Genomic DNA, 16,923 nt, shown 5'->3' on the forward strand with positions numbered 1-16,923 from the left:
TGTGCACGGTGGGTGCCAAGCCCATGCTGTTTCACCCCCGTTCGTTGCTAAGGATGCCCAGTACATGTCAGGGGAGAAGGCGGGGTGCAGAGCTCTGCACACACTGTGCAGCACCATCAGGTTTCCCCTGCTGGGATCCGACCCTCTGTGTTTTAAATATTGTGCAAACTGTCTGCTTGGAGAGTGCTTAAACCCATGGGGCATGCCTGGCATTTTAAAAAGGATTTTTCATGTTTTCCTGCCATCTAAACTATCCTGGTTGTTGACCAGTGCTGTAAAATCCTCATTCTCTGCCGTCTCCTGTCATCTGTGTGCTGAAAGGGGGTGGTGGAGGGGCTGTGGTCAGAGCTGGTAAGGGGACAGCTGAGCGCCAGTGGGGCATGGAGTCGTGCTGGTGGAACCCCGTTGGTCATGGTCAGGGTGATGGTGGGGGGTCTGTGTGTGCCCTGGCAGGGACATGGGAGCTGCCTGACTGGGCGGAGGTCACCGCTTTCCCAGCCCCCTGTGAGGTCCTTGTCCAAGGACCATCTGGTTCTTGTCCCCGGGGCCGGGCTCCCCGCCGGGCATGAGAAGTGATGGCAGGGGATCCTGGCAGCCCCACGGGAGGGGATCTGCCAGCCCCATGCCCATCTAATGCAGGCTGTTACCATCCCAAATTCCTTTGTGTTTGCTGGGGAGCGTAGACAACCTGAATGGAGCCTGCACAGCTGAACAAGCCACTGTTGGTTCCTCTGATGGCCCGTTCCCTCCCAGCTGCAGGTCACTGAAATTCAGCCTGGATTTGCTTCCTTTTAGCCTCCAGCACAAAAGCTGGTGGCCGTCTCTGGGGTGGCAGGGTGAGCTTGTGGCCACCAGTCCCTGCTCAGGTTTCCAGTGGAGTCTGGTCCAGTCCCTGTGACCACTGTGTCTCTCTCCTGTTAACACATCCAAGGCCATAACATTGCACCAAGCTCATCTTCAGCCCCGGTCCCTGCGTCCCTTCCTGAGCTGGAGCATCCACTTGCAAATGTACCCTTGTTGCTGCAGGGCTCGTATATCTTCCCATGCTAAAAAGTGCCATTTTGGTGCCTGGCGCATTGCTGTCTGACCTTTCCCATAGCCGCCGGGCCCCATTCTTGTCCCAGCCGCAGACCTTTTTATTGCTACCTTAATGCTTTCACCTGCGTTATGGAGGAAAAGCCCAACCAGCCCCTGCAGTGCCCCCTGTACATGGCCCAGGATGAGTCCTTGCTCCACCGAGTAATTGGGTTTTTTAACCCATCTAGCGTGTCCCTGCCAGCCTGCTCATCTTTCTCAGTCCCGAGTCAGATGTCTTGTACGTTCTCCAGTGTGGTTACCTGGGGAACTTATTAAATAAGATATTGAATGAGTTGGACAAGACCTGTGTTTACCTGCATGCCGTTGATTGGCGTTAATTAGATTATCCTTTAAATATCTCTTCTCTGTGAGGTTTCAGCCATGCCGTTACAGTGCATTGGACTTGGAGCCGATCGATAATCCCAAGTGCCTGTGGCTGTTGCATTTACCCTGTCAGACATCAGGGAGGAACCCAAAATATCCACGGGCTTGTGAAAGCAACAGGCACCAGGGCTCCTCGGGTAGCTCTGCCTGCCAGTGGCTCATGTCAGAGTAGCGAGATCAGGCACTATCTGCATCTGCGACTCTGGTTTTCCTGTGGGATGCGAGCCTGCAGCGGACTCCTAAGGCTGAGGTCTGGGGTGGCTGGAGGTGGCTGGGGACATGTAGGTGATGTAACTGTCCTGCATGCTCCTCTGCTCTCCAAAATCCTCTCCCTGGAGCCTCCAGAGCAGTCTGGGCTCTGAAGGAGATGAGTGAGCTCAGTTCAGAGGAGAGCACAGCTGGGAGAGCATCCCAGGGATTCTGGTGCTGTCACCCTCAGCTGTCTGTGCACCCACCCAGTGTGCACATCCCATGGCACACCCAGCTTTGGTACACGTTACACCTTCCTGAGCAGGAAAGGAGAGACAACCAGCCTGGATTTCTTTACTTCTAAACAGAATTTGGCTGATTAAAAGCCTGGGAAAAAACACATGCTCCCTTGGGCTGATTCCCCAGGGCAGAGTCTCCTCCATCCCAGCTGGAGGCACCGAGATCGGGCTCCCCCAGCCCAGCTTCCCCCTCCCTTTGCACGGGGCTGCTCAGGGCAGGGCTGTTTATTGACACAGCCCGAGCTCCCTTCCTCTCCCAGAGGAAGCTGCTCTGGGAGGTGATGGCCCTGACCTGCCTGTTTTGGTAGGCGTCCCCCCGGGACCATGCTGTCTGGGAACTGGCGCCTGCTGGGTGTTTCCCCTCCTGATGGGGTGCAGGGCAGGGGCACCCCTCCTGCCACCAACTCATATGGGGGATGAATTTCAGGGGAGGGACAGGGGAGTGCGGTGGCAGTGGGACAGCCCCATCCCAGCCCTCATGACCTCCGGATGGGCTGCGATTTGGGCCTGTCCCCCTCTCCGGGCACTCCCTGCATCCCTGATGGGAGACAGCTGCTTTTCCCAGTGCCGGTAGCCGGGCTGCCTCGGCTCCCCCGCAGCAAAGTCACAGCACATATGCGACAGTATTCATATGGGCCCAATTAAAGGCTTGTTTTTCTAGTCCCGGAATAACCCCTCTAACATTCCCAACTCATTATCTTTTTCAAACAAAGCCAAAACCTCGCAGCTAATTGTTTAGTGCTGTCAGGAGCAGTGCTGTTATGGAGCAATCCAGTCTTTGAGCTGGTTCTTCATCTCTGGCAATTAAGCGGTTCTGATGTTCGCTTTGGTGTTTTCTTTCCCCCTTTTTGCTAATTCTTTCAAGCTCTTCCTGAGCTCTGCTGGCTGCCCCAGGGATTGGCGGCCTCTCTTTGTCTTTGGCCCAGCAAAGACAGCAGTGATGCCGGGTCCTGGCACACGGCTCCCTGGGAAGAGACCAGCTTTGACTTTTTCCACCTCCATCCCATTACCCCAGGGATGCTGCTCAGTGCTGTTGGCCTGACTCTTCCCCTGATCCTGGTCTGTGCAACCACGCAACGGGTGGGCAGCTGTGGTGGGGCGAGAGCTGATTTGGGGCTGGATGAAGTTTGGGTTGCAGCAAGGAGGAGCTTCTTAAGGGCAGCTGGATGGTGATTTCTGCTTTACATCAAAATGCTCCTCTTTTAGCTGTGGCGTGGAGAGGGATGCTGTGCCCAGGGGGATGCTAGCAGCTGTACAGGATGGGGCACTGGGATAATTCCAGCCCTGGCACAGGTTGTGGTGCCCATCAGGTGACAGCGTGGCGGCTCTGTCCCCAGGCAAAGCCTACGAGATCACCTACGTGCGGCTGAAGTTTCACACCAGCCGCCCTGAGAGCTTCGCCATCTACAAGCGCAGTCATGCCGAGGGGCCCTGGGTGCCCTTCCAGTACTACAGCGCGTCCTGTGAGAAGACCTACGGGAAGCGGCAGCGGCAATACCTGCGGCCAGGGGAGGACGAGCAAGTGGCCTTCTGCACCGATGAGTTCAGCGACATCTCCCCACTGAGCGGGGGCAACGTGGCCTTCTCCACCCTTGAGGGACGGCCTAGCGCATACAATTTTGATGGGAGCCCCGCGCTGCAGGTGCTGCTGGGGCAGAAGCGGGGTGGGTGTGTGGTCCTCTGGAACTGGCCACGTTAATGGAGCCACCCTGGGGTGGAAGTGCCTGTGGTGCCCTGCATCCCTGTAGGAAAAGGTGCAGGCTGTGTCCCAGTTGGGGTGGGGAGCTGATGGCTTTGGACCCCTCGCCAAGGCGCCTTCCCCATGTCCCCTGTAGGAGTGGGTGACTGTCACCGACCTCCTTATCTCCTTGAACCGGCTCAACACGTTTGGGGACGACATTTTCAAGGACCCCAAGGTGCTGCAGTCGTACTACTACGCCATCTCCGACTTCTCTGTTGGTGGCAGGTAAGGGGCAGCCGGGATTGGGTGAGGGCAGGGCACATTCCCAGGGCTGGGGCAGTGGCTTCCCACCTCAGTCTTGTTTGAATTGTGTTTGCGGGGCAAACCACTCAGATGTGGCTTCCTCCCTCTGTAAACTGGAGCAGGCGGTGCAGAGCCAGGTGATGAAACCTGGGACCCTTTGGGTTATGCACAAAGAAGGTCTTTTCCCCACAAACCCTCTCCATTTGCCACCAGCTGTAACTGCTTTGCCCCCTCCAAGCCCCATGGTTTTTTAATGGCACTGAGGTTTGTGCTGCTCCTCCTATGACCCTGCTTGGTCTCTGGGCACAGCAAAAGAGGGGTCTTGGGGTGCCAGTGGAGGGGTACCCTCATGCTATGGAGGCTGGTGTCAGTGTTTGGAGTTGGCACGACCACTGCCCGAGGAGCTGGAGCAGCTGCTGGTGGGATGGAGAAGCTGATGTGGGACAGAGCTGTTGGTGGCACCCACTAGGAGCGACACGCGCCGTTCCCCAGCTGGAGGCAGTGGGAAATCTCTCCATCTCAGTGGGAGCTGCAAGGCCAGGGCTCTCCCAGCCGGCCGCAGCCCCCATCACTGTGGTCTCACCCCCCCAGGCCCCAGCAGCTGGAGCTGGTCAGCATCTTGCATGGGCCACCCTCAGCGTGTCACCTCCCAGCTGGGAACATCTCGGGGACACAGTGGGTGGCCTCGACACTGGCACAGCTCAAGCTGCTTTCTGCTCCCCTCCTTGTCCCATGGCCACCCCAGGTGAGCCAGTCTGGGTGCTGGTTCTCAGAGCAGCTCATCCCCGTGCCGGGGTCTCACTGCAGGTGCAAATGCAATGGCCACGCCAGCGAGTGCGCACCGGACGAGGCCGGGCGCTTGGTCTGTGTGTGCCAGCACAACACAGCCGGCACCGATTGCGAACGCTGCCAGCCCTTCTACCAGGACCGGCCCTGGGCACGCGGCACGGCCGAGGCCGCCAACGAGTGCCTCCGTGAGTACCGGGCCAGCTCCGTGGTCACTCTGTGCAGTTTGCTCTGCGCATGGTGCTGCACCCACCTCCACTTCCAATGGCAGAGACGTTGCTGAAAGCTCATGCTGCTGAGCCAAGCAGTCCTTCCAGCTCTCCAACCCCTTCAGGAGGTTGCTTTAACCCCAGGGTGAGCCCCATGCCTGCCTGGTGCCAACTGCTCCCCCTGCTTTCCCCTCCCCAGCTTGCAACTGCAGCGGCCGCTCGGACGAGTGCTTCTACGACCGGGAGCTCTATCGCCGCAGCGGGCACGGGGGCCACTGCCGCAACTGCCGCGACAACACAGCCGGACCCCACTGCGAGCGCTGCCGGCAGAACCACTACCGCTGGGACCAGCAGGCAGCCTGCCAGCCCTGCCACTGCCACCCCGCAGGTGCGTGGGGCTGCACCGAGCCGGGATCCAGCTGGGAGGGATGGTTTCAGTCGGTCCTCCCTTGCCCTGGGTCTCCCCATCTCCCCCATAGCCAGGGTTGAGCCTCAGGGCTGGCCGGGGTCCCTGCAGGCTCCCTGCAGCCCCAGTGTGACAGCTCAGGGACCTGCCTCTGCAAAGCCAATGTGACGGGCTGGAAGTGTGAGCGCTGCAAGGATGGCTACCATAGCCTCAGCGAAGGCGGCTGCAGGTGAGGAGGGGCCCAGCCCCACACAGGAGCAGCAGGATGGGACCAGGGCTCACCTGGCACCTTTGTCTTGCCCCATCCAGACCCTGCGCCTGCGACCCTGCGGGCAGCGTGGGCACCTGCGACTCCAACACAGGGCATTGCACCTGCAAGGAGAGGGTGGAGGGGCACTTGTGCAACAGGTAAGCACTGCGAGATGGGATGGGGATGGGACCACAGCCACTTTCCAGGCTGGGATTAGTGCCAAGGCTCAGTGGTCAGTGCAGGCCAGGCGTCTTCACTCCTGTGGGGCATTGCTGCTTCCCCAGCCCCTACACAGGACCCCACACAGGAGGTCTGTGATGGGAATCCTGCAGGGTCACTCCCTCCAAAGGCTGGGGACTGCATCCCTCTGGACCACTGGGACTGGGCTCACTCAGAGGTGTCATCAGGGTGACATTGTGGTCCCCCAGGGCTCTGCCAGCCCCATGCCATGTGCTCCTGTTTCTTCCCCGTGCCCAGGTGTCAGCTGGGCTGGTTTAACCTGCAGCCCCACAACCCTGCCGGCTGCACCAGCTGCTTCTGCTATGGCCACTCTACTGCCTGCACGGCGGCAGATGGCTACGAGGTGACCCACATCCGCTCCGACTTCAACGAAGGTACTAAAGCCCTGGCCATGTGTGAAACAGAGGGCACAGCTGTGCCACATCCAGTAAAAAAAAAATCCAGCAGTTCGGGAAGGCTGGGACTAAGCATGCACCTTTGGGGCTGAGCATCCTGTGCTGGGGCTCAGCATCCTTCTCCAGGGCTGACTGGTGGTGACGGCTGCAGAGACTGCAGGAACACTAAAAATCAGCTCAGAAAGATCAAAACTGAAAGGATAGAGCCTGGTGGGAACTTTTCCCTCTTTGTTCCCTCCTTTCCCCATCCTCAGCTGGGACAGGGTAGGGCAGAGCGAGTCCGGGGGAGCAGGATGGGGTGCTCCCACCCAGCCACAGCCAGGGCTGAGCATGGCAGGGCTGGATGCGTGCAGGATGTTCGGGGAAACCCTGCCATCTGCCGCACAGCGCGACCTGTGCAGCGCCGGCTGCAGGTCCCCACTGCAGCCCTGGCTCACTAGGACCCCTGCCTGCACCTCGGCAGGGCCTAGGCACCCACGGTGGGCATCCCAGCTCTCTGCCTTGCCTGTACCCTGACAGGGTGCCTGCGCCAGTGAGCAGATGGATGCGAACACATTAGGTGCTGGTTTATCCTGATTGCCTTTAAACCATGCTGCCAATTGCTGCGCTGCTGTAATGACTTCCACAGCCTTGAAACAGAGCCAGGCTTTAAGCGGAGTCTTTTTTCCATGCCTTCATGCGGCCAGTTTGGGGCTGTTCCTTTAGGGACAGACTTGGCCAAGCCTCGGGCTGGGTTGCAAGAGGCTCAGCACGGCCAGGCAGGGCTCAGCCCCTCACCCTCCCCAAAATGCTCCCTAGCCTGACCTGGGTCCAAAAAGGGTCTCAATTTGGGATGATTTGATAATTGAGTGCACCCCACTTGAGAGCTGGGGAGGGATTTCCAAGTGTTCATCCTGTGGGTGCCTGGAGCTGAAAGAAATAACCAGCTCTGGAGTTAGTATATTATTAGGGGGGAGTTGAACTGTTTTTTGAAGGAAACCAACTTAATGCAATCACGCCCCATCTCTCCCTGGGCTTCCTGTACTCTCCAGCCCACAGTAACACTGGAATCGCAGGACAGGCAGGGGGGCAAAAGTTTAAAGATAATAATTTCCTCCAAATCTAAGAAAATAAACAGAAGAGGGGGACAGCTACAGGCACTCTCCAGCGTGGGAGAGAACAGAGCTCGAGCAGAGCAGGGCGTTACCAAGCACTGGCCCCTTATCAGACCTTGGAGAGTCTCAGGGGGGAGGGACAGAGCCCCCAGAAGCAGCACCCCACTGGTGTGGCAGGGACTCGCTGCTCCATTAGCCTGTGAACCACTGCTGTGTGCTGTCATGCAGGGCTGGAGGGTTGGGCTGCCACAGCTCCAGGCACTGGGGACCTGCCTCTGCTCTGGGCTGATGGGAACATCGTCACCGAGTGGGATGAGGAGGAGCCAGTGGATTTTCTTGCACCAGGTATTGTGTGTGCTGGGTTCCTGGGGTCCTGCTCTGCCATGGGGACTCATAGGACATCCCACTGCTATGCCAGTGTGTGAGGTGCTGGGCTCCATCCCAGAGAACAGAACCACGCTGGGATCCCCAGCAAAGTTGCTGCATCGATGTCCTACAGATTTTCCTGCTCTTTCTCCTTGCAGAGAAATTTCTGCAGAACCAGCGTCTCAGTTATGGGCAGCTCCTGTCCCTGCTGCTGGGAGTGGAGGGTAACGGGACAGGGACAGAGACCAGGGTGCCCCTGCTCCGGGTCCAGCTGGTGCTGGAGGGCGAGGGGATGGAGATCACCATGTCCAGCAGTGAGAGCCAGCCCCAGCGTGGAAAGCAGGCTTTCACCTTCAGGTACATGTCATGGCGCTTTGGGGAGCCGTGGCTGGGTTTGGGACACAGTGGGTCCGGTCTTGTCCGGGCTGTCCTGTCCTTTCTCCCACGCTCCCTCTCCAACAGGCTGCATGAGGCAGAAGAGGGTGCAGATCCTTTGCTGTCGGCCTTCAGCTTCCAGCGCCTGCTTTCCAACCTCACTGCCCTCCATCTCCGCGTGAGCCGCAGCCCTGTGCAAGGTGGGTGGTTTCATGCAACATCCCCATGGGGGCCAAGCTGGGATGGGGCTGGGGACATTAGAGCAGCATCAGGCTCTCAGGGACCAGAGGGTTGTGCTGAGGCAGGGGCTGGCTCCTCTCTGTGAACACCCCTGAGCTCTTCAGGAGGTATTTTGGGATCTCCTACACCTGTCTGGAGCATTTCCAGACAGGATGGAGAGAGCAGGGCTGGGGGATGTGCCAACCCATCCTGATGCTGCTGTCCCCTCTCAGGCAGGCTGTCCCTGAGTGAGGTCCAGCTCACGTCCGCTCGCCCCGGGCCGGGGGCGCGGGCGGGCTGGGTGGAGGAGTGCACGTGTCCCCCAGGCTACACCGGGCAGTTCTGCCAGGCCTGCGCCCCCGGCTTCAAGCGGGAGATCCCCTTCGGCGGCCCCTTCGTCAGCTGCGTGCCCTGCACCTGCAACCAGCACGGGGACTGCCACCCTCTCACAGGTACCACCCCCTGGCCCCCAGACTCACCCCACTGCTGCGTGCATGGGTGACAGATCTGTGACTTGGCTTGTTTGTGAGGGATGTTGTAAACCATCCCTGAGGTTGTGGTACTCACAGCTTGCAAGTTGAATTGCTTGGCAATTCAATAAGGACCGGGTTCATAACTGCAAAAACAGAGATAATTAGAGAACTGCAATAACGGTGGTAATTAATAATGAGGGGCATATTTCATGGTACTTTATGACCTTAAAGAAGGAGAAAGGAATGGTGTTGGTCCTCAGATCAGTGGGGAGGCAGAGGCTTTTGGCAGGACGGGATTCACAGGCAGTGCTAAAGATCAGGAATGGGCACAGCCCCGATACCTGTAAACTGGAGGTGAACCCAAGTAGAGAAACAAGTTAAAGAACAGTAAAATACCGCAGTGCCAGGCATGCGGGAAGACATGAGAGGAGCTGGCTCTTGTGCTGCCAGCCCAAGACCTGCTCTGCCTCCAGACCCAGCTCAGAGGTGTGTGACTGCAGCAGGGGCTGTGTCTTGAAGGAAGGAAAAAGCAAAGGCAAAGTCTTGAGGGCAGCATGGCTGTAGCTGGGGTGGTTCACAGGAGGTTGGCTCCCCCCTCTCCTGCCAGGCAAAGTGGCTGGATGGCTTTGGTCGGGAAAGGGGGGGTAGGATTGCAAACTGCTGCATGAATCTAGCACCAGCCTCGCTGCCTTCAGCCCCAGGGAAAGGCAGATCATAGCCGTTAGGGACTCATGACATGCTGCCTCGCTCCCCATCCACCGCTGCAGAAAGCAGCAGCTCCGATTGGTGCTGAAAAGAGCTTGGAAATAAGATGATGCTTTTGGTACCTGGACGGACCTGCAGCTCCTCACTAGCTGGCTTCCCTCGGCGAGGAGTAAATAGCACATGGCTGGGATGGGAAGGGCTGGAAGAGGCGTTGTGCTCAGGGAGCATCCCTGCCCTGCCACGGAAAGGCAGCAGCCGCTCTGCAAACTCACCCGCATCCCACAGAGCCGGGGCTGGCGCAGCCAACCACACAACCCCTGGGGACTGGGCCAGGTCTTTGATGTCCTGGTCCAGGCGCTGCCAGCCCGCACGCTTCCTTTCGTTTATTTTTCCACTCCTTCCTGCCACCCGCTTTTCCTTTCTTTTCCATCATCCAGCCTCGCCTGGATGTGGGGAAAATGGAAAAATATCCTTTCCCTCCTGCGCAGTCTGTCTGGTATGACCCGACTCCACAAATCACGGGGAAAAATCCTCCCCCCGGCTCCTTCTCTCTCCAGTCGAGCAGAGCATCTGCCTGGAGGTGGGGGGTTCTTTGAGCATCCTTCCTCCTCCTCCTCTTCCCAGCTGATTTCGGAAGGCAGTGACTCACCGGCTCGGCTCGCAAGGAGACGCTCGCTCCCTGCTGGGTGCCGGCCGGCTGCTTGTGTTTTCCATGACAGGCTGGAAACGACACTCCTCGGCGCTGGGAAATGTGTTGCCGATTATCACAGGCGCCGACAGACTCAACGCACGTTGACGGTGCTGCCTCTGCGCGCCAACACTGCCTTGTCCCCACGCTGCGGAGGAGCACAGGGCTGGGGCCCCAGCATCCTCTCCAAAACCACCTCCCTTGAGCAAGGACAGGGCAGGGAGGCCTGGGTTTTTGCAGCCCCTCAGCTCTGTTATCCTCCTCGCAGGGCACTGCCGGTGCTTGCACAATACCGAAGGTCCCTTCTGCGAGCGCTGCAGCCCTGGGTTTTATGGCAACCCCTTCATAGGGCGCTTCGATGACTGCGAGCCATGCCCCTGCCCTGACCACTCACCCTGCACCGAGGTGCCGGGCAGCGGGGAGGTGGTCTGCACCCACTGCCCCCCTGGGCAGAGAGGTAAGGCTGGGGTGGGTAGGTGAGGGGGCTGTGAGCAGCACTGGCATGGTCAGACCCTCCCCACCTTTTCACTTTCCCCAGGAAAACGCTGCGAGCTCTGTGATGATGGGTTTTTTGGGGACCCCCTGGGGCAGAGGGGCCCCATGCATCCCTGCGTCCCCTGCCAGTGTAACGAGAATGTGGATCTCAACGCAGTGGGGAACTGCGACCCCGTGTCTGGCCGGTGCCTGCGCTGCCTGTACAACACGACGGGCGAGCACTGCGAGAGGTGTCGGACGGGCTTCTACGGGGATGCACTGGCTCCTGACCCTGCCGGGAAGTGTGCACGTACGTACAGCTGAAGGCTGGCCCTGCTCCCCTGGGTCCCACCACAGCCAAAATCCTCCCAGCAGTGGAGGCAGAGAGTGGAAGGGGGATGCCCAGCAGGCTTAGGGCTGATGAATGGTCCACATTGGCCCCAAAATGCTCAGGAATGGTCTTTGCTTCCTTCCTCCACTGCCACCCTTCCCTGAGATGCTGTGGTCTGCAGGGGCTCAGCCTTTCGGAGTTCTGTTTGATGCAAGGATGCAGCCCTCCATGTTGTGGGGGGCTCAGCCCCGGTGCCCTATTCCCACAGTCCCATCCACCAGCCCTGTGCTGGGATGTGAGTGGTATTTTCTCTCCCATAGCTTGTGATTGCAACCCCGACGGCTCAGTCCCAGGGCTGGAGGGCTGCGATCCCAGCACAGGCCAGTGCCGCTGCCTCCCACACGTGATGGGCAGAGCCTGCAGCCTCTGCCAGCCCGGCTACTACGGCCTGCAGCCTGCTGTGGGGTGCAAGAGGTATGTTTTGCATGGTGAGGGGCTGCGAGGGAACAGCCGTGGCTCTGGGTCTCTGCTCTTTGCATCCAATGCTCGCTCATTGCCCTCCACCTCTCGGTGCCAGCTGTGAGTGCCATCCGATGGGATCCCAGGAGAGCGAGTGCCATGCGCTGACAGGGCAGTGCTCCTGCCAGCCCGGTGTCACAGGGAAGCAATGCAACCGATGCCACCACGGCTTCTTCGGCTTCTCTGCCAGGGGCTGCCGAGGTAACAGGGGTGGACACAATCCTGTCCCCTAAAGCGGGGGTGGCAGCCATGGCATGATACCTTTCTGCCATTGTTGCAGCCTGCAACTGCTCCCCGCTGGGCTCCATCACCCTGCAGTGCCACGAGAACAGCACCTGCCTCTGCCGTCCCGGCTTCGTGGGCTACAAGTGTGACCGGTGCCAGGCCAACTTCTTCCCTGACCCACCAAGCTCCCGCTGCCAGCAGTGTCCTGCCTGCTATGGTCTGGTGAAGGACGAGGTACAGCCCCTGCCCTGCCGAGGCAGGCACAGTGCCCTGGCCCCCGAGCTGCCTCACCGTCCCCCCGTGTCTCCCTGTGTCTCGCCCGCAGGCTGAGCAGCTGAAGGCCAGACTGCAGGAGGTGGAGGAATGGCTGCAAAAACCAGGCTGCAATGCCCACCCAGGCCAGTCCTCCATGCTGGGAGATGCACCCCGGGGAGATGGGCTGCCTGGCTCTCACCTCCTGCAAGGTAGGAGGAACACCCCTTCCCTCCACCATGGAGGGAACCTCATGCCACTCCTCCAGAGACCCTCTGCTCCCACTGGATGCTGTGAGACACTGGGTGGGTGCAAGGAGGTCCCAGGTCAGCACTGTGCTCAGCATAAGCAATGGGGAGGGTAGCTGGTGGGGACATGCCTCTTTGTGTAGGACACAGCACTGCAGGGATGCTTGCATCCGTGAGTTTTTGGAGCAGGTGGTGATGGGCATCAGTGGGGGCTGAGCATTGGCACATGGGTTGCACTTTGGGTGCTGCCTCCCTGAGTGCCCAGGAAGGACTGTCTTCCTCCTCCTCTGTTAGCAGGCAGAGTTAGAGGGGTGTTTGGGCATGGAGCAGCCCCACAGGCACTTGGGGACCCCTAAGCACCTCCATGGGCCACAAGCATCTGCTCATGCTGCCTGCAGGTGCCCGGGCCACCCTCTCAGTGCAGGTGGGATGGCTGGCAAGAGCACTGGGCGCTGCACGGAGCCATCTTGGCAACACCAGCTGGGCCACTGGCTGCTCCAGCCATGGACCTCCGAAGACCTGTGTCCTGCTGTCAGAGATCGGGGCCATGCTGCAGTCAGCGCAGAGGGAGATGCTGCATGCCGCAGACACCCTGGTTACCATGGTGCGGGCTTCCACTGGCCATGGGCTCCCAGGGGGTGCTGGTGGCCATGCTTGGGGGCAGTGGGATGTGCAGGACTGGTGGGGTGGGTTGTGACCAGCACCGTGGGTGAGTGGGCAAGCTCTGTGGGCATAGCCCTCCTTGCAGCTGGGTTGAGAGAGCGGTTTCCCTTGCTCGCTCCTGTTTGCAGCAAGGTTCTTGTTGGTGCTGGGCTGGTGGGGTCCAGGGGTCCCTGCTCCCCACTGCGTTCTCACTGCTGCTGTCTGCGTTTCAAGGAGATTCCCCAGGAAATCCCTCAGCAGCTGACAAACTGGAGCCGACGGGCACTGGAGGCACGGGCACTGGCTGAGAGGTACTGCTGCAAGTCTGATCCAAGCATGCACAGGCAGAGGAAGCTGCCTGCCAAGCTCAGGGTGTGGGATGGCATTTCTGTTTGCAGGAGGCCAACCCTAATATCACCTCTCTGGGTGTCCTTGTCCCTGCAGCCATGAGGATGCTGTGGAGCAGGTTGAGGTGGTGGTCGGGAGAGCCCTGCGTGCCTCCAACGCCAGCGCTGAGCTTCTGCGGAGCCTTCTGGAGGGAAATGCGACATGGGATGTGCAGCGTGAGCTGGAGGCCGGGTGAGAGGCTGGCAGCAAGGCGGGGCTGGCAGCAAAGAGGGGGCTGGCAGGGCACCACAGCCCCTTGCCTCTGGCCAGGTCCAGAGCTTGGTCACGGTGATTTAGCATCTGCCCAACAGGGACATGTTGAGTCCCATCAAACTCATTGCACTGCAATGTTTCAAAGTGAAGAACCAGGAGCATTTCACGGAAAGCTCCCAGCATTTCCCCCTACATCTGCGTTTGGGGCCAGGTCTCAAGCTGTCATCTCCATTCTTTGGGGGACCAGAGGACCCCAGGTAACAGCAGCACCCCGTCCACACAGGTATGAGGAAATCCAGCAGGCACAAGAGGAGCTGGGCGCTGGCGTGGTGGAGGTGGCAGCAGAGGCCAGGAGAGTTTTCACTGCCGTGCAGCAGGCAAATGCAGACATGGCCAAGACACATCTGCAGGTAGCTGCACTGAAGCAGGTGAGCAGTGTCCAAGCTAAGGCTCCTGTTTGCACCCCTACCCCCTGGGAGCTGCTCTCATGGAGCCTTTGGCATCCCTGACCCTGTGGCAGGCACTGCTGGTACAGGCTGGAGCCCTGGAACAGGACGTGGCAGCGCTGGAGCAGGCAGTGGAGGCACGGGAGCCGTCGGTTCATCAGGCTGTGGAGGCGTCCCAAGCTCTGGCAGCTGGAATGCGCCAGGAGCTGCAGAGGACTCGTGGCTTTGAGCAGGTAACTGCTGCTGGCTTGCATGGGATGTCCCTGCAAAATAAGTGATGGGGATCCCCCTGTTTCAGCCAGAGCTGTGGGCATGCTGGGTGCATCTCTCTCCTGCCTCCCACCTGGGGCATGGGTGGGTGCATGAGTTCCAGACCCTCTGCTCCAGCAACCAGCGGGACCATGCCTGCAGGAAGGGGTTTGGGAGCTGATATTTTGGGAGACATCTCCTCTCCGGCTCCCAGATCTCCTAAGGACCATGCCCACCAGGCGGGAGTGGGCTGGGTCCCACATTTCCCAGCTGGGTCACACATTTCTCAGTTGGATGCAGCTCTTAGCTCCCTCCCCAGCCTCACACCTGCACTCCTCTCCCCAGCTGCAGGACCAGGCTGGCTCTGCCCATGGCACGGCCACCTCAGCCATCTCACATGGAAAAGCTGTGCTCTCTGATGCCGAGTCCCTCCTGGCCAGCTTGGAAGGTAAAAGGCACCAACTAGAGCATCTCTAGCCACAGTTTGGCTCTCACCAGGCTGGCTCTGGATGCCAAGGAGAAAAAGAGCCAGCTTGGTGACAGCCAGGTTGTCCCCACAGGCATGAGAAAGGTGCTGGGGCATCGCAAGGGCCAGGCGGCCCTGAACAGGAGGATGACACTTGTGCAGGACAGGGTGATGATGGAGGCCCAAAGGAAGATAAAACAGGCAGAGAAGACACTGGGAAACTCCTTGTCCATCTCCACTGCAGCCCGGAGGATGGCCAGGGAGGCTGAGCAAGTCTCTGGGGAGAGCATCAAGGTGTGAGCAAAGGGATGTGGGGTGTGGGAAGTCCATGCCAGGCTGTGGGGCATGGCCAGGCTGGAAGCCATCACAGAGCCCAGCCTGTTGCAGGCATGGCTGCAGGGCCCCCAAATACAGCTTCTGCTGTCCCTCCAGCACAGCCCACCGATGTCTGCCTGCAGACCAGGGGGATGCACTCGACCAGGGCTCCAGCCAAGGAGCCAGCTGTGGTCGTCCTGCGTGTCCCCAGGTGACTGTCCTCATCTCCATCCCTTTGCAGAGGGCGCAGGCTGTGCTGCAGCAGAGCAAGCAGGCCCACAAGCATGCCAGCCAGCTTGCCACACGCGTCAACGAGACCCAGCAGGAGCTTTCCCGGCAGGAGCATGTGGCTGAGAAGCTCAGGAGAGACCTGGAGGAAGCACACCAGGTGAGTCGGGTCCCCTTGGGCAGGTTGTGTTCTCCAGAGCCTGGGAGGGGCTTTGCCCACAGCCCAAAGCATAGGGAGCCCCTGGCTTTTGGGTTTCAGTGTATGGGGAATGCTTTGGGGATGTTCCTGGAATCCCCTCCCCTCTCCTCTCCAGCCAAGGGTCAACATTGTCTCTGATCTGGGTGTCTGTCTGTGTTGGAAGGTGGGGACAGAGGTGAATAAGATGGCAAAAAGTCTCCAGGAAGCCCGAGGCTCTCTCATCTCGGACATTGAAACCTTGAACGCCCTGCTGAGCAGCCTAGGTGAGACCTGGACAGGCGTGGGGTGCAGGCTCCTGGGGAAGGGTCAGGCTGTCGGGACCCAGGGTCTCCTGTTTGCTGGTGCAGGCTCTCCTGCTTGCTGGCCATCTGGGCTGAGCTGGGTGCCCTTCAGCTGAGATCATTCAGGGTGTTAGCAAAGCTTCTTGGGGACTCGAGGAAAGCCCTTGTGCAGAATGAATGGGGTTGTGCTGAATGTGAGTGCTCCTGCCTGGTGTGGGGATACTGATCTCCCTTGGCATCTCCAGGAGGAGCAGGGCTGGCTCAAGGGCTCAGTCCCTTCGGAGCCAAGGGATGTGCTGGGCTGGGTTTGCTCCTTGTTACTGGTTGGCTTTGCTCCAGCTCCTCCTGCTTTGATCATCTGGGTACATTTCTGAGCACTCCAGGACTCCTGTGTCCGAGAAGTTTTGCAAAGGGGTGGAAATCATCACCCATCTGTAAGAGAGAGACATGCCCAGACCCTGCCTGGAGCCACAGTCCTATTTGCTTATCTGTGAGCACTGCGAAGCTGCAATGCCTCTATGCCCCGCTGCACCCACTCCCTCCAGTTTGCCCAGTGTCGAGCATCTGAGCCCCTGGAGCGTGTCGGAGCCTCTCCTTTCCAGCTCTGTGTCTCTCATCCATGTCCTCTCCCCTTGCCCAGGCAACCTGGAGCAGGTCACACAGGTGGAGGCGGTGCTGAGCGCCGGGCAGCTGGAGCTGGAGCGGCTGTGGCTGCGCCTGGGCACACCGGGGGCCCTGACTGGGCAGCTCAACTTGCTGCAGCAGGAGGCTGCGCGGCAGCAGGAGAAGATCCAGGCGTTCGAGAGCGACTTGGCCGAGATCCGGGCTGACAAAAAGAACCTGGAGGACATTTTGCGGAGCCTCCCCGAGAGCTGCTCAAAATGACAGTGACTCTCCCCCATTACCTCTGTGCCCCCCTGCAGAGAAAAGGACACCCTATGTTCACCAGCATCGATCCCTCCCACTGCTCTTCGCACTGCCCACTGTACAATATCACACCCCAGGTCCTTATCCGCACCTGTTCAGGCTCAGCATCCTGGGTGCACTGTGGCACGATGCCAGCCACCAGCTCTGTCCTTGGGGCAGGGGGACAGAGAGCTCCCAGGGACCACCGATGTTTGTGTGCAGGATATGGAGCCATCACGGCATTGGTCTCTCGCTATGGAGTGAACAAAGAACCATCACAGATCTTCTCTGTCCCAGATACGTCCCTCCTTCCCCACTACGTAACGTACCAAAACTGAAACACCGGACAGTCCCTTCTGCCCCAAGAGAAGCTGCACAGCACCCTGCAGTGTGATGTTCACCT

At 59.5% G+C, this 16,923-nt stretch overlaps 1 protein-coding gene across 1 annotated transcript in view; it reads left to right on the top strand.

Annotated features, from left to right (window-relative positions):
- The window catches only part of LAMC3 (laminin, gamma 3), a gene marked incomplete at its 5' end in the record, with an annotated part of 17,138 nt that extends 639 nt beyond the window's left edge, over positions 1–16,499 (top strand). The window contains 27 exons of the mRNA XM_010179257.1: positions 3,287–3,591; positions 3,785–3,915; positions 4,741–4,907; positions 5,128–5,316; positions 5,446–5,563; positions 5,644–5,742; positions 6,062–6,198; positions 7,542–7,658; positions 7,838–8,036; positions 8,142–8,254; positions 8,507–8,725; positions 10,408–10,596; positions 10,678–10,923; positions 11,265–11,418; positions 11,522–11,664; positions 11,744–11,922; positions 12,014–12,152; positions 12,587–12,792; positions 13,065–13,141; positions 13,275–13,409; positions 13,714–13,858; positions 13,951–14,109; positions 14,471–14,573; positions 14,686–14,885; positions 15,148–15,294; positions 15,497–15,596; positions 16,255–16,499. Coding sequence (XP_010177559.1) covers positions 3,287–3,591; positions 3,785–3,915; positions 4,741–4,907; positions 5,128–5,316; positions 5,446–5,563; positions 5,644–5,742; positions 6,062–6,198; positions 7,542–7,658; positions 7,838–8,036; positions 8,142–8,254; positions 8,507–8,725; positions 10,408–10,596; positions 10,678–10,923; positions 11,265–11,418; positions 11,522–11,664; positions 11,744–11,922; positions 12,014–12,152; positions 12,587–12,792; positions 13,065–13,141; positions 13,275–13,409; positions 13,714–13,858; positions 13,951–14,109; positions 14,471–14,573; positions 14,686–14,885; positions 15,148–15,294; positions 15,497–15,596; positions 16,255–16,499 — 4,361 coding nt within the window. The remainder of the gene's footprint in view (positions 1–3,286; positions 3,592–3,784; positions 3,916–4,740; positions 4,908–5,127; positions 5,317–5,445; positions 5,564–5,643; positions 5,743–6,061; positions 6,199–7,541; positions 7,659–7,837; positions 8,037–8,141; positions 8,255–8,506; positions 8,726–10,407; positions 10,597–10,677; positions 10,924–11,264; positions 11,419–11,521; positions 11,665–11,743; positions 11,923–12,013; positions 12,153–12,586; positions 12,793–13,064; positions 13,142–13,274; positions 13,410–13,713; positions 13,859–13,950; positions 14,110–14,470; positions 14,574–14,685; positions 14,886–15,147; positions 15,295–15,496; positions 15,597–16,254) is intronic.
- Between the last annotated feature and the right edge of the window lie 424 nt (positions 16,500–16,923).

Source organism: Mesitornis unicolor, unplaced genomic scaffold (assembly GCF_000695765.1).
Source record: "Mesitornis unicolor isolate BGI_N332 unplaced genomic scaffold, ASM69576v1 scaffold34432, whole genome shotgun sequence".
In the NCBI taxonomy this organism is placed as follows: domain Eukaryota; kingdom Metazoa; phylum Chordata; class Aves; order Mesitornithiformes; family Mesitornithidae; genus Mesitornis; species Mesitornis unicolor.